The sequence below is a fragment of the Syngnathoides biaculeatus genome, chromosome 23, assembly GCF_019802595.1.
Source record: "Syngnathoides biaculeatus isolate LvHL_M chromosome 23, ASM1980259v1, whole genome shotgun sequence".
NCBI lineage: Eukaryota > Metazoa > Chordata > Actinopteri > Syngnathiformes > Syngnathidae > Syngnathoides > Syngnathoides biaculeatus.
In genome coordinates, this window is record NC_084662.1 from 6,369,718 (window position 1) to 6,385,841 (window position 16,124).

At 49.1% G+C, this 16,124-nt stretch overlaps 1 protein-coding gene across 1 annotated transcript; it reads right to left on the reverse strand.

The window, feature by feature from the left end:
• Positions 1-119: 119 nt before the first annotated feature.
• Positions 120-7,969, reverse strand: LOC133496728 (visual system homeobox 2-like). The gene is made up of 5 exons (XM_061812633.1): positions 5,511-7,969; positions 5,009-5,099; positions 4,604-4,727; positions 2,657-2,837; positions 120-1,142 (listed from the first exon to the last, which is right to left on the reverse strand). Exons 1-5 carry the CDS (start codon positions 5,941-5,943, stop codon positions 922-924), a joined length of 1,050 nt encoding a protein of 349 aa, XP_061668617.1. The 5' UTR covers positions 5,944-7,969; the 3' UTR covers positions 120-921.
• Positions 7,970-16,124: the final 8,155 nt, after the last annotated feature.

The following is a 16,124-nucleotide window of genomic DNA, read 5'->3' on the forward strand; positions in this document are numbered from 1 at the left end:
TTTAAAAGCAGCAAAAGGCACAAACCTCCCAAAACAAAAACGTGAAAATCAAAAGCCGTCAGCTTCTTTTTCAATTGTTTTTTTTTTTTTAAATACGACATTTTAATCAGACTCCAGTCACATATATACAAAGACAAACAGAAATTGAAACTATGATACACTTTTGTTCACATTGTAAGTCGGGGATCTTCCAAGTGACGAGGTCAGAGGTCACGGCGTGACCGGATTTTTCTTGCGCTTCTCACGAACGAGTAGAACAAACGTTAAACGAACAGCAAAATCGTCCCAATTCGACAAGTCCCCGCCTCGTATTCACTGAAAAACGCAACCATCCCAGTATTCTGCTGCTCTTTCTGGAGCGCCCCGATGCCGACCGCTTAAAGGCGAACGTGAACCAAGGCGCAGCTAACTTGACAGCGGGGAAGGCGGGCTGCTAACCTTCACAAGACGAAGCAGAGAAAAGAATGAAAGTCGCAAGTATATTAGCGTCATTCTATCACGAAATGAACATTTGGAAGCAGCAACAACAGCGAGCACGTCTACATTGAATCAACTACGTTGGAGTCGCGCCTGAGGCAAATAACTAGCATAGCATAGCATAGCTAGCACTTGGGGCAAACGCAACGTAGCTCAGCTGGTGGCTAGCGAGCCGCTACGTCAGACATTGGAATCGGCGTTTGAACATAAAATGTCTGATATTTTTCAATCTTTGCTGTTCTTAATGTCCACAAAAGCGAAAATGCGAGTTCCGCTTTTGCGGGTGGACGTCTACGATTTGTTGCCGAAGGCGCAAAATCGCCGGCTTGACGGTGTACGTTTATTTATGTATGTGTCCTTTTTAAGTTGGAGGAAGGGGAAGGGGCGGGATCACGTCCCTGGCCCGTCCGTCACGTCCGTTTCCAACGTTGCCCCGAAAGGTTCTCATTTGTCCGTGCGGTCCTCCGTCGACCCCCCCACAGTTTGGTCCTGTCGCCCGGGCGCGGCCAGCGCCTCGGCGCTGTGCTCCTGCGCCTTGGCCCGCAGCACGGCGATGCTGTGCACCCGCAGTTCGTCGCCGCCCCCGGCCCCCCCCCGTTTCGACGGCGTCTCGGTGCCGCCGCTTCTTTCGTCCGGCGGCGTCTCCGCCGACTTCTTGTGCATACCTGAAGGACAGAACGTGTTATATGTTTAGCGCTTGACGGCAATTTCTCACTTGCAGGAAATGGAGGCCTCCTCACTCTTTAATCAATTACGAGCCGCCTGATAGATTTCAGATAATCAATTGACACGTGGTCACTAATCTCTGCTAATGAAGTGGGATTATCGCACGATTGACTGCTGCCGTTTTATCGGCCGGGTTGACACTTTCTGGTCTTTGGCGTGAATCCATCGGGACGGACGGGCTCAATGACAAAACTACGCCGACGCACCCACAGTTTACGAAAACGGGCAGCGAAAGTACGTTATTCGGACAGAAAACTATCTTCATAACCCAAAAAATAATGAATGAAATGTAATACATAACATGTCACAAGTATGTGCGTTTTTGCGATATTCAAGCAAGGACCACCCCTGAGAACAAAGACAATAATGGCCACTTTAGCACACGTTCCCATTCACGGAACAAATTCAAGTTACCTCGCTGCAGTCGTACTAACCACCTTATTTTGCTTTCCCACTGGAAAGCGAAATAGTTTTGATACTCAAGTAGAGAGGACCAATTAGCGAGCCTTGTGGAACACCGCGGGTTTTCTAGTGCAAAACTTGGCCTTTTGGAGCGCACAATGTAAAAATCTGCGGACCTAGCACAGAGCTATCTGTGACGTTGTCAATTTAAAACCAGTTCTTTCTGCTCCGATGGGTTTTGCCGTAATCCAAATTTGTATGCAAGTCGGGACACGCCATAGTCTTGATTAACCCGCGTGAACGAACGCAGTAGTAGTAGTAGTAGTAGTAGTAGTATACAAATAGTGGCCGAATTAGTTACTGTTTGTATTTTCTCTCTCTTTTTTTTTTTAAATAGATAGTTGTCCTAGACGTGTTTTTCATCCAAATATTTACTATAATTAGCACGAATACTGTGTTTATGTACTACGGCAAATTCCGTTTACGTCGATCTTATTTAGCCGGCCAACAGGACGGGTGTTAACCGTTCCTCCTCCGGTCTTCTCCGAGGCCGAGGTTGCTCTCCTTGGGGTTAACTCCCTTCTCGCGTCGCAACTCCCAAGCTCAACGGCGGGAGGAGGTAAATTCACGGAGCATCGACTTGCTGTGTACTCGCTTTATTTTCTTTTTGGCACACGAGAGTTCCCGGTCGCCGATAATCAACTTTCTTTTTGCTCTCGCACTCGTTTCGCGCCAAAAACGCACGCGCAGTCCGCGGCACCCACACGACGCACACGCCCACCTGCACGGAACCCGCAAAACAGGCAATTGACGTATAATAAATCTGCGGACTGAGGAATGAGCCTTGTGGAACGCCGCAGGTTTTCTACTGTCATTGCAAAACTCAACATTTTTCGGGACCAAGCGGAGAAGCGCACGGAAAGCACTTGACTTCCGACGGGGTTCCCCGACCTACGGCGGCGGCGGAACCCCGGTCCAGTCGGAATGTCAAATAAATGCGTCGAGGTCACCAATTTACGGCCAAATGGAAAACTGCAAATACGGCGCTCACCGAGTAACCACGGCGCGTACGACTCGGTCACGCCCCCCTTGGCCGATTTCAGGATGGACTCGGGCAGCGGGATGGAGTGGCGGACCATGGCGCCGTACAGGCCGTACTCGGCCATCACGCTGCTCCGGCCCCAGCACTTCTCTCGCTTGCGCCACTTGGCCCGCCGATTCTGGAACCAAACCTGAAAAAAAGAACAGACACTCACTTTAATATAGTTTAAAAACATCAAATATTGTTGTTGGGAACACATTTTACGCATTTGGGTCCCGAAAGGGAATTTTGATGCTTTTTTTTTGGGGGTTTTTTTTAAGACCAGCTCGGGCTCACCAAAGTGGTGAATCCTGCAGTCAAGTCTGGCCCGGTTTCGCAGTCCAACACGGTGAAAGCGGTACTAAACAGACGGCAATAATAAAGGGGGCGACCTTCCCCCAAAGGGGGGGTCGGCTGCCTTTACAGGTGATGTGAAAAGAGCACCCACCTCCTACGATGCACCGCTTGCACTTTTGCAACCGCGTGAAAGTCGACGTTTAAAAATTGCGCAATGGAAAAAGTCAAGCTGAAGACCGAGTTCCGGGCCCCTCCTGAGCCGAACGGCGAGGCCGACACGTTTGGGTCAACGTCATCAGACGGTGCCGATCGCCATTTTACGCCGTCGCTTTCGTCCCTTGTTTCCGATTGGAAAGGTGAGACTTGCGCGGTACCTCGGCGGTTCCGCTCCGTCCTCCTTTCGCGAGACCCCCTGCGGGCCTCCTCCCGAGCCGAGATTGATTTTTCGGCCAGACGAGTCCCGGCGAGCTCGTGAATATGGATGAGCGCCGACCGGCGTCATAAAATGGCCGTCCAGGCGGAATGAGATTGCCACGCGTGTGCGCTGACGCCAGATTAAAAACCGTCAAAGCGGAGGAGCGGGAAAACTATTCAGATCCATCTGACGGTGACCTCCGTGTCGTAGCAAGATGGCCGTCAGATGAGCTGGGCGAGAGGGGCTCTCGACAGCGGTTTTTGGGGGCGCGTGCGTGACCCCCGGCCTGATTGAAAAATAAGTTCATTTCCAGGCCCTGATGGATGCCAGACGGGCAACACAATAGCCCGGAAACAAAATAAAAGAGATCGGCGACCATCACCTGCTAATTCATTTCTGGCCTTTCGCTTTCATGGGGGACGACACAGAAGTTCTCCACAATTAAATAATTACACTAAACTACAGAACAAGATGAGGAGTGTGAACTTTTTTTTTTTTGGTTGGTTTTCATTTGTCCGACCCCCCCCCCCCTTTGACAAAAAAAATAGCAGTCTGTAATATTTTGCGTCCAAATGAGATCATTGGGGCTCATTCTGCTGTACGCAGTATTGTACAATCGTGCCCAAAACATAGCCACGTGCAGTAGATGCTATTAGTTAGCCGGTCTATGGCGTTTCCCATCATGGATGAGCATGAAGGTTTTTTTTCTATACTGTGTCATTCTCTTCATTTGATGTTTAGTTTGACAGTAAGATTCTCAAATTTCTGTTGGCAGGTTAAAGCAAAGAAAACAACAAGTTGCGAGTAGCCTTACTCGTATCTCAAAATTGCACCAAAAAAAAAAAAAAAGAATATTTATAACGTTGAAATCGAAGCGCCAGCGTGTGTTTTCCTCGATTGCAATAAAAATGCTCGTCAGCTTCACTGAAGACTCGAATGCCACTCGATGCGAGTGCTTGTTTGTCAATTTTGTTTCCCGACCCTCACGCGGTCGGCGCGCCGCCCAACAAAAATGAGAAAACGGAACTAACGGAGAGCTGCTCTCAATTTACTTCAAATGTGCTTCGTTTGTTGGGCTTTGGGCAATCGGTTGTTTTTCCAAAGGTCCGTTTGTGATGGCAAAAAAAAATAATAATAATTTGAGGAGGAATCAGGAGTACGGACTGAGGACAAGCGCTATGGAAAGTGCACCCAAGGATGGCCACCTGTATCCGATCCTCGGGCAGCTCCGTCTTCAGGGACAGCATCTCCCTGGCGTACACGTCCGGGTAGTGTGCCTCGTTGAAGGCTTTCTCCAACTCCTCCAGCTGATACGACGTGAAAATTGTCCTGCGTGCACCAATGCGAAAGATTGCTTCAATATGAAAAATCCAAATCTCGACATTCTGCTCAGAAGTCTGAGGCGGCTGCAGGAAGAAAAATTGGAGACATTCTGCATCCTCAAATTTGCGCCATATCAGATCTAAACATGCTGTCGTTTTGATATCATCAGAAACGAAATATATTTTTCTCCAGGACTCCAAGACAAAGGTCCGAATATGACAATTTCTCAGTCTGTGTTCCAATAATCATTTCTTGAAGAAAAAAAACAACAACAAAAAAAAACCTACCTGTGTCGTCTTTTCTTTCTTTTTTTGCTTTGGTTCAAGGAGGATTTGGAGAACTTTTTCTCGCTGGAGGCAAGACTCGCGTCATCGGAATCTGTGAGGAATAACACACACAAAAAAAAAAACCAATAAAATTGAGATTTCCCATCAAAGATGAACAGTGAGTGATAAGAATTTGTCGTCATATAATAGTGAGACACCTTATCCGACGTAAGACAATTACAGCGCTGGAATAATTTCTGACTACAACTAAAATATATATATATAAAATGTTAAAAACAAATACAAACTCGATTAGCTTCCAAAATGATTTAAATTCGGATGCTTCGACTTTTTTTTTTTTTCCCCACACGAAACTGCGTTCAAATGAATGTCATTTGAATTGAACAAAGGCTGCAACAAAGTTGGAAAAACGAGCCCTCCAAGTGCAAACACGTTCAGGAGAAAGAAATATTAAAAAAGAAAAAAGTGCAATTCATTCAGCGTCCTTGTGCACATGACTGACCCGAACTGGCCGACTGGAGCATCTCGGGCCTGGCGTGCAGCGGCTGCAGATGCAAGTTGCGCGCGTCCAGAAAGCCGGCCTGGCCGAACAAGGAGCGGACGCCGTCGGGGCCCAGCAGGCCGACGCCGTGCCCCGGTGCCGAGCGGGCGGCCAGGACGTGGCCCCGGTGCTGGGCCAGGGCCTCCAGCGGCCGCCTCAGAGCGGCGACGGCGGCGGCGGCGGCGGCGGTGGCGGGCGACAGCGACGGCGGGGGCGGGGGCGGGGGCGGCGGAGGAGGCTGAGGAGGCTCCTTGCCAAGTCCCAGAAGCTCCTGGATGCCGAAGCCGGTGCGGCGGTGCGCCGCAGGGGGCATCTTGCAGGCGGGGGCCGCCACGGCGGCCCGCTGCTTATTTTCGGCGTTTTCCGAAAGCACGACGCCGTCCTTGCCGGTCATGGCGTCGCTGCTGAGATTTCACTTTTCGTTTGCTGCGCTGCAGACGGGATGCTTCTCTTTATCTGACCCCCCCCCCCCCCTCCAGGCCCCCAACCCCCACACCCGGTGGCAGGCAACAGGCGGCGGCCAATCATGAGAACTCGCACACTCCACATTGAGCTTTCCACTACGACCCTTACCCTTCCCGCTCCCCCCATTTTAAGCTATTTTTCATTTCCAAAGGGAAGACCTACATTTTTGACCTCACTTTACTTTTTGTAATTGCGTCTGATGGCTGCAACGAGGCGCAAGAATCTCCGCAAATCCTCTGGAAAGCAGCGGGAGCCTCGCGGAGGACATTTCGCCAAACCCCCCCCCCAAAAAAAACTCACACTTGACGTCCTGGGTTGTTAAAAATCGGCTCCGAAGAAACGAAAATGTCCTTTTTAAACATCCAAATGCACGCCATGTTTATGATTACCCTTTTAGGAAAGCAGCTGCTTAATATTGCTCAAGAATTGCACCTTTATTTGCTCATATATGAGATTGGAATAATGATAAAGATGGAAGAAAACACACGAACCAAAAACGTTATCCGCTCATTTTATGGAGGAGAGAAAAATGGGGGGGGGGGGAATATATGACTGACTGAGAGAAACAAGGACAATTTCTAATCACATACATCTAGAAACTATGTTAATTGGTTTAAAAAAATAAATGTGCAGTTATCACATAATTATGTACAAATTGTTAATAATGGCTCAGATCGTTATTAAAGAAAACCTTTGAATTGACGATTTTTTACGGTAGCTCCCAGGTTATCATCAATTTAATACCCACAAAATGACAAAACTATCCGACAAAAAGAAAATTCTTCTGCCAACAAGCATATTATGGATTGAGAAAAATATCAATCAAAACATGCAGAATATAGATTGAGCAAAAAATATCAACAAGTGTTAGAAGCCATCCATCCACAAAATATGATTTGGAGCAAAACATGAACCCAAATTCGAGTTAAGGTGCGATAGCCACAAAATGTTGTAACGTGTTACAAAAAAATGTGAAACTTTGTGTTCAAACGTGAGCTCAAAGTTGTTGTTGTTGTTGTTGTTGGAGCCAAGTACGACCGACGCTCGTCATTCCTATCAAGGTCCAGAACGTGCACATGAGCGATTTCATGGTCACGACTTTTATTGAGCCAATGAAGACGCCGTCGAGCCTGCGGCTCATTTGCATATTGTAATTAGGATGGCGCAATGCAAAACGTTTTGTGCATCTGTTGAGCTGTTATTAAGCTGCTTTAACCCTTCCGCCCCCACCCGCCCCCGCAAATGCTTTTATAACCGCCCCCGTCCCACTTTCGGGTATTGGGGCCATAACTGGAAAAAAAAAAAAAAAAAATGAAAACAAAAATAATCTCTTCATAATTCTACCCAAATATGTTTTGGATATGTTTTGACGTGAACTGCCGCATACATTTATCATCACTGCAAAAAATGTCACGTAATAGAAAGTGCAACGCGTGGGGCCCCGCCCTCAAAAAGCCAATAAATGTCTTTTTCCAAATCGAAGCGGCTCTATTCAATTTGGGCCTCATTTGAAAGGCACGCGCGGCACAAATTGGGGAGGGGACGTCGGGGGGAACGGCGGAGGACGCGCGTGCCATCTGCGGCCTGCGCAAATGTCCCGAACGCCCCCGCAAGCATTTGCGCCACTGCCGTAAAGTGAAGGGTTTTCAATCTCACGATCAGCGAAGTCACACACGTCCCACTTCCTGAATAATTCATACTTCAAACAGGAAAAAAAAGTCGCAATTTACTCGTGACAATAAATTCAATCATTGCATCTGCACTTTTGCTATATGCTTAAAACTCCCCATAAAACTTCTCAGCTATTGCAAAATATAGATCAAAATCAAAATGAATGAATATTTCCATATTCTAATGAACATGGCTACAGAGTGAAGGTTTGGATGTGTCAAGCAGATCAGGAGAAGCTCATCCATGCTTTTATCTCAAACAGACTTGACTATTGTAATGGTCTTCTGACTGGACCCCCCCCCCCACCACCACCACCAAAAAAAACAGCATTAAAGAGCTGCAGTTTATTCAGAATAAACGAGATTTGAGCAAGTTCTGCTTCGCGTGACGTTCGGCATATCTCCGATTTGTCATAAAGGTCAAAAACAGCAACAGTTGCAAATGTGAACTTTCTCAGCAGGTGGGTTGTTTTTTTTTTTTTTTCTCCCCTCTGAACCGTGACGGCCTTTGTCCGCGAGGCCCAGAAACGGCTCTCCTAATCTGGCTAATTGCCGTTTCCCATGAGCGGCGGCGGCCGTTGATCAAAACATCCCATTAAGGGGAAGACACAAAAGCCGCTGCCGATTCGCCACATTAATGAGGGCAATAAAAATAACGCGGTGGTGCCGTTGCCTCTCTCTGGTCTCCATTTCTGGGAGTCCGGCTCGGTCCGGTCGGCGCCCCTTTGCCCTCGTTGCCTGTGCACATGCGTTATTGGCGTAATGAGGGGGATACTTTCCTGGGAGAGTAACCACAACTTTCTCGACAAAAAAAAAAAAAAAAAAAATCATTGTCATCACGCTTGATAAGGAGTGACATAATTACTCGGGCCCATTTCTGGCATAATTAGCACAGTCCCACAGCGGACGGGGGCGAGCGGCTCGGCAGGAGAAAGGAATCGGACAGGCATGGCAGCGATGACACAGAAAAAAAAAGGGGGCCCCCTCTTTCAGCGTAATTAGGCGGGACAATGCCCCCGACTGTTTTGAGCTACGGCGGCGGCGGCGGCGGCTCGGGGCTGCCGGGGTTCGAGCGGATCGGCGGACGCCCCGCGATCAACCCCCCCCCCCAACCATAAGCCCCTAATTGTCCTCCCCGGATTCGTTCAGCAGCCGAGGCCGGGCCTCCTGCGGTGAGCTCGTCCTGGACCCGCCAGGGCAGAAATTGGAGTTGACTCGCTCACGACCTTTAATTTTTTACCCCCCCCCAAATCCAATCTCCAGACAACTTGTTTTAATGTCGCGTGACAGCAGGCCCGACATCCTGCATCTCTCCTTTTCTCACCGGTGCAACCTCCAGCCGCACATTTGACGTACCGCTTAGCCTCGCCAACGCCGCTGGGTGGTCGGTAGGGGGCAGCAGGGCGCCGCCCCACCACACGCTGTGGTCATCATTTTACTTTCCTTCAAGACAAAAAAAAAAAAAAAAAAAAAGATTTCAAAATATTGACAGTAAAATATTTCAAAATGGACAGTAGTTAATGAGGAGTGAAGTCACATGTCTGGTTGGTGACATACTTCCGATCTCGAGTGCACGTTTCTTCGGCCATCGAGTCTCGTTAGAATCTGACAAGCGAAGTAGATCCCCTTCAATTTAGTAGAGGCCAATAGACAAGATCGCTCCGAAGACCCAGACCACAATCCTTTGGCGCTTGTTTGCCTTGTTGAAGGGGGTGTTAGGTCCAGCTTCCCACTTTGCTTTAGGGGGAAGTAGCTTCAGCTGGGATACCCAGACTTCCCTTTTCCCAGCCACTTCTTCCAGCTCTTCCGGAGGGATCCCGAGTCCTTCCCAAGCCGGTCGAGAAACGGAGTCTCTCCAGCGTGTCCTGGCTCGTCCCCGGGGTCTCTTTCCGGTGGGACGTGCCCGGAACACCTCACCGGGGAGGCGTCCGGATCGGATTCCCCGAGCCACTGACACTGAGCCCCTCCCTGATGCCCGAACTAACTTACCCGTTTTCTCAGGGAGAGCCTGGACACCCTGCGGAGGCAACTCATTTCGGAGGCTTGTATCCGGGATCTTGTTCTTCTGGTCACGACCCACACTTGGTGCCCACAGGTGAGGGGAGGAACGTAAATCGACTTTGCTCCCCTTTGCCACGAGCAATTGTTGAAAATGCTCAACAGGTTGCATTTCAACACGTTTGGGGGTGTTGCTAAAAGGCAGGTGGGCGTCACACAGTCTTAACTTTGGCACCACATTTAATTAGCTGTCAGTTGGCACAAATGAATCAAGTCTTCGCCTAATTAAGCAATGGCGCCAGGCAGCTCCCAAACGCGGCCTATTGTGTGAGCGCCCGCCCTGAGAAAAGCACAGCTAGCAAACTTGTTTTGGATCACGAGTGCAACTTGACGCGCACGCGCACGCGCACCGCTGGATTGCGCGGAAATGACGTCCCAAGACACTTTGAGCTAAATCGAGATTTTTTTTTTTATTTTTTTACAATGGCGGCTTTGCTTCGATGAAAAGGAGAAAAGGCCTCAACAATCATGTCGAGGACAAGAAAAATCATAAGTGACAATTAAAAATTGTCTTGTTTTTTTTTTTTTTGAGAGGGGGGGGGGCAAATATTCCCTTATTTTGAAGTTTAGAAATGCTGAGAATAAACCAGTTTGGACCCTTCCGCATAGCATGCAGGCGAGGGTGGGGGGGGGGCGGGTTCTTCTATCCTGGCTTTGTAGGAATCGTGCGAGCATTTTTTTTTTTTTTTGTAAATGTCTTTAAGGCCCCGAAGGAATTTGGGGGGAAAAGTAGCGCATAGCTTACTAAATATAACAATAGATGATGTCGTTATAGTCAGTATGTTTTTAGGCTTCACATTAAACACGCCTAGGAATGAAAAACTTTTCATTGATTTATTTGTTTGTTGTATTAGCAATGCTGCTTAAAGCACTCGGAAGTCGTTATCGACTTGGACCTGGGATGCGCGGCTGCTTGCGGCGTCATTGCCGGGGCGGGGGCGGGGGCGGGGGGATTCCACGAGCCGCCATCGGCGACATTTTTCGACGTCCGCCTCAAAGTTGAACATTTTCGTCTTCATTGCAGTCTTTGGGTTGCTGGGGGTGGTGAAATGTGACCATGCAGGAGGATGAAAGTTGCTGCAAAACATCACATGGAAAACGCAATAAATACATTTGTGATTTGGCTACAAATAAATATATATATTTTTTGGGGGGTGGTGGGATGAATTCTAACAATTTAAAAAAAAAAAAAAAAAAAAAAAAACAGCGGTAGGCCTACATGTCTTGTTTATATTCTGGTCGCTATACATAACATTAATTGCATGTTTTAAGGTTTACCATCTACAATGTGTGGCAGGTGCATTCATAGTCCACGAAAAACATTTAAAATACATTTATGTAAGCACAGTAGTCTGTACGTACATACACGCGCGCTCAACAGCTTTTGAACGCCCCCCCAAAAAATTCTAAATTGATATTTACGCAGTTTGACTTCTGATTTCATTCTGAAGCCAAAGCGCAGAACAAATAATCTTTTCTGAAGGTTTCATTCCGGGAATGATCCAACATTTGGCAGACAGAATAGCTGAACCCACTGGTGGCGTCTAATCCCTGAAACAAAAATCAAATATTCTTCAGAAATTTCTTATCGACGCCGTCGTGCAAGTTTCCCTGACAATTTATGGGATTTGAATTACGAATAATAATAATAAAAAAAACAACAACAATCATAATAAAAATAAACAATAATTGGAGAGACGTTTTTGGAACAGTCCAATGACAGGGAGGGGTTGGGGGCTGTGTTGCAGGGGCGCGTCACGGCGCAGCATCTCGGGGCGGAATTGTGATTTCACGGCTGACGCGTTCATCGGCGCCGTTCTGGTCCCGGGAGGCCCGACGGCGGCCTCGCGCAAGCTCATTTGGCAGCGGTGTTTGTGCTTGGAATTCAATTACCCACGTATTGATGGTCCTCCCGGGCGCTGAAAGAAGTGGACCCGGACAGTGCGGATGATTTCCCAGGGGGGTTCGGCCCGGCATCTCCAGCTGGATCTATTTCACGGCTTCGCTCGTCAGCGGCGAACGCAGATGGAACCGAAAGAGCTCACACAATACGGAATACATAATACACAATATACTCCTACACAGGCAGAAAGATACACGCAGTGTATGCATGTCCGCTAAATTTCTGCCTCGGCACTCATTAAATACAGATGAAAGAGTTTATATTTTTAACGCCTTTTCTTACCTCGCTATTATTTGCTATTGTGGACTTGTACAAAAAAAGCATGAAGCGAAAGTTTTTACTGACGTGAAAACAATCAAGGATTCCAAGTATCAGTTATATTTTTGCATTTTGTTGCGATTTGAAACGTGAGGAAATGCAGCACTGTAAAGCTCTTGGCGTACAGATGACATCACGAGCAGTTTTGGTTTGTTTTTTGTTCGTTTTTTTGTGTCTCTGATGAATACTTTTCTTCTTTAGAAAGTCCTTCAATTAACTAAACAATGTGATCAACTTCGTAGGGATCAGCTGCCGAGGGCTTATTAACATTTACTGATCTATTTCCCCCCCCCCCCCCGCCCCCCGCCCCCTAAACTTTAGGCCACTTTAATTGCATGAAAGTCACTTGTGGCGTGTGCCTGTGGGAATTTGAATGGAATTAATTCCGAATGGATCACCAGACTGTCAACTTTGACTTGATGTCGGAACTTTACTATTTTCAAATATTATTGACCCAAAAAATGTCCTTCGAAGTAACAATGTGCAAATACTGTACTCACAGAGATCCCCCCGAGTATCTGCACTTTCCTTCAGTATGTCTTTTTCTGCTCATTTTACTTTCATAAACCGCTTCTTACTTTGCCAACCTCGGCTCAGTCCTTCTTTCAACCTCACGCTCGAAAACTGCATCCAGTGTACGCGTTGGTATAAAGGAAGTACCGGTATACTGTACGTGGCGGTCCGTGACAAAATGTGCGCCTTCTGTGGCCCAAAAACTGAAGAACTTCATGGAATAGACGACAAAGTAAAAGAAAAAGACAAGTCACTGACATTGAACTTGAGTCGCCATCGCTCATGCCACGTTTCTGAAAAGAAATTCGCAACTTTTTAGTCAGAAAGCAGCTTTTGGGGCGAAAGCAACACTTCGCTGTTTACTAAAGAACAGAAAAAGTCGTAAACATTTTTTCTCCTGACACAAGAAGAGTGTAGGCTGTGTTTTTTGGCAGATTGTGTGCTTTTATGTCATCCCAGATCAAATATATTCCGCGAGTCAAAATGCTCGAAAGTGGCTGCCGATACTCAGCTCGGAAAACGGCTGCCAGCAAAACACCTGCTGCGGCGCCGTTCGCGCTGGAAAGGTCCGCGAGTCGCTCCAACAGGTAGGGAGCTCCCTGCAGATTAGCCACACGTCTCGGGGTCCCCCGAGGGTCCCCCGAGGCCCCCCCCCCCCCCCCCCCGTCCCAGAGGACCACTTGGCTCGCCGCTGGCCTCGTTCTCCGCTAATTACGCGGCTCATTTCCAGTCTAGTGCGAGGATGCTCCCAGTCTGACGACAACCTGCTGCACTTCGCCTCGCCGCCCACCAACAGCTGGGCCTTTCGGGCTGCACGCCAATACCCACGGGGCCGGGGGGGGGGGGGGGGACGCTTCAGGACGCCGGGAGGGGGGATAAGAGCGTTCATTCACACCACGCAAGGCTTTTGTTGCCTGGTTTCAAAGCCTAATGTGGACTTCTGGGTAGATTTCAAATCACGATACAACACGTCGCCGAGTGTCCTCAGATGTGCCACAATACAGTTCTTCACCCCCCCCCTCCCCCTCAGCCCCCCTTAAGGAATGACTCCGGATCGATGGGGCGCAACGCAGCCCCCTCCGCTTACGCGATTGCGGCGGGTCTTGGCTTTAATGGCCGCAGCAACATGTAAACTGTAAATCTGGGAGTGGAAAAAATAAAAATAAAAAAAGACTGCAGCCCACGTTTGCTCCGAGGTGATGAAAATCAGAATCAAATTCATCCGCCGCCTCGAAGCGGCAGAAGGAGCCGGTCGAACGGAGGGCAAATGGCGAACTGGACCTGACCGTCAGCAGCCTTGAACCCGTGTCATTGAAAAAAAAAAAAAAAATACAAATCGGCATTTTTATGATTTTTATTTACATTCGATAATATGAGTCACTGAAGGAATTGGTAGCAAGGACTAGGGATGATTTCCACACCTAAATAAATGAAAGAACTCCATTTTCGGGTCAGCGAGGCTGAGAACGGGAGAATCAGGACCAGGTCCCGGGCATGATCGAGCTCCGTGTTCTCTTGCTCTCTTTGAATGAGCAACGTCTGGAGTCGATTCCGTTAATTCAGCAGGGATCCGTACTCCTCGGGTGCGGAGGTTGCATCTTCCTCTTGGTATTCATCCTCCTCCGGTTCAACATTTGCCTCGTCGCGCACGGCTGCTGTTGACGTCTCGTGTTCCTCAGATGCTGAAGTGGTCTCATCGTCCTGCAAAGTGGAGGTCCGAGTCTCATTTTCCTGAGGCGCAGCAGTTGTCTCATTTTCCGGCCATTCAACATTTGCCTCATTCCGCAAAGCGGATTTGGTGGTCTTGTCTTCCTGAAGTGCGCTCGCGGTGTCATCCTCCTGAGGTTCAATGTTCGTCTCCTCCTGCAAAGCCAGGCCATCGCCCTCGTCTTTCAGAGGTGGAGCTGCAGCCTCGTCGTCCGGCGATTCAACATTCGTCTCATTCACTCGAGTTTTTGTCAAAGTCTCATCTTGTTGGGGTGCAGCGGCGGCGTCACCCCGGAAGGCCGATTCAGGATTCTCAAGTTCTTGAGGCGAGGCCGGGCTCCCTTCAACTTGAGGTTGAATGCGCGTCTCACTCCGCAAAGGTGATCGAGCGAGCGGATCGGCCTCAGATGCAGCAGCGGTCTCGTCATCCCGCGGTTCAACAGTTGCCTCTTCGCGCAAAGCCGCTGTCGGTGTTTGGTCTTTTTGATATGCAGGAGTCGTCTCATCTTCCTGCAGCCCATCCATAGTGTCGCCCTCCAGAGGTTGAAGATGTGTCTCATTCTGCAACATTGATGCGGTGGCCTCAACTTCTTCAGTTGCAGCAGACGTCTGACCCCGCAAGGCGAGCGGAGGTGCGTTATCTTTCTGAGCTGCGGCATGGAGTTCAACAATAATCTCATTTGGCGTCGCCAAATTACTGCATCTGGCATCGTGCGGAGGTGCAGCAAATGTTTCACGCTTGTGAGCTTCAGTAGCGGTCACGTGCCCCAATAGCGACGTGGCCGATTGATAATCCTCTGGGGCAGAAATGCTCTCGTCGTCCTGATGTTCCACACTTGCTTCTTCCTGTAGCTCAAACGGAGAAGTGGCGTCTTGGTGCAGGACGGCAGCGGTCTCGTCTTCCTGACGTTCGACATTTGTCTGATCCTGCGAAGCTAATGCAATGGCCTCATTTGTAGTCGGCGCAGCGGTGGCCACGTCGTGCGGCGCCATTGTAGACTCCTCAGCTTCTCGAAATGCCGGAGTGGTTCCATCCTCTTGAGGGTCAAGGTTTCCCTCATCTTGCAGTCCCGGTGTAGAGATCGTGGCCTCGTGTTTCTGAGGTGACTCCGGGGTCAGATCCACTTGATATTCAACAGTGGTCTGGTTCTGCAGGGCAAATGTAGTGGTGTGACCTTCCTGGGGTGCGGCCGTCCCGTTGTCCTCCTGGGGTTCAATGTTTGTCTCATCCTGCACAGTCGGTGTAGGTGTCTCGTCTTTCTCGGGTCCAGCAGTCGTCTCGTCCTCCGAGGGTATCACGGTAACCACATCCTCCTGAGGTTCAGCCTGTGAAGTTGTTGTAGTGGTCTCGTTTCTATGTGGCTCAGCAGTGCCTTCATCCGTTTGAAGGGCCGAACTGGTTCCTTCCTCCTGTGCTGCTGCACATGCACCATGCGCCAAGCGCAACGCATCACAAGAAGGAGTTTCTGTGTCCCTAAATCCGACTCTCTTTATAACTTTAGGTGCTGCAGTTCTTTCCTTTGGCACAGGTGACATTGAATTGCCGTTGGTTTGTGGTGGAACGGATGGGTCACCGTCCAGATGAGCGTTGGCCTCGTCCCCCTGAACTGATGTAAAAGTGGCGTCCTCTTGGACCAGCGCCTCTACCTTGTCCACCTGAAGTGCTGATTTTGCCTGTACTTTCCGAGGTTTGGAGGCCGAATCAGTTTCACTCGCGTCACCCTCGGGTGCGGCGGTTGTGCCCTCCTCCGGAGGTGTTCCTGATGTCTTTGTATCTTGAGGATTTGCAACCACCTGCGCTGATGCTGCGGTCTCATATTTGTCCGGCGTAGCAGTGGTGGCATCCAGAGCGCGGTTCTCCGCTTTCTGGGATGAATCGGTTATTTTCCCCTGCGGTGCTTCGGCAATGCCCTCCTCGGTCGAGGTTACAGCCGTCCCATC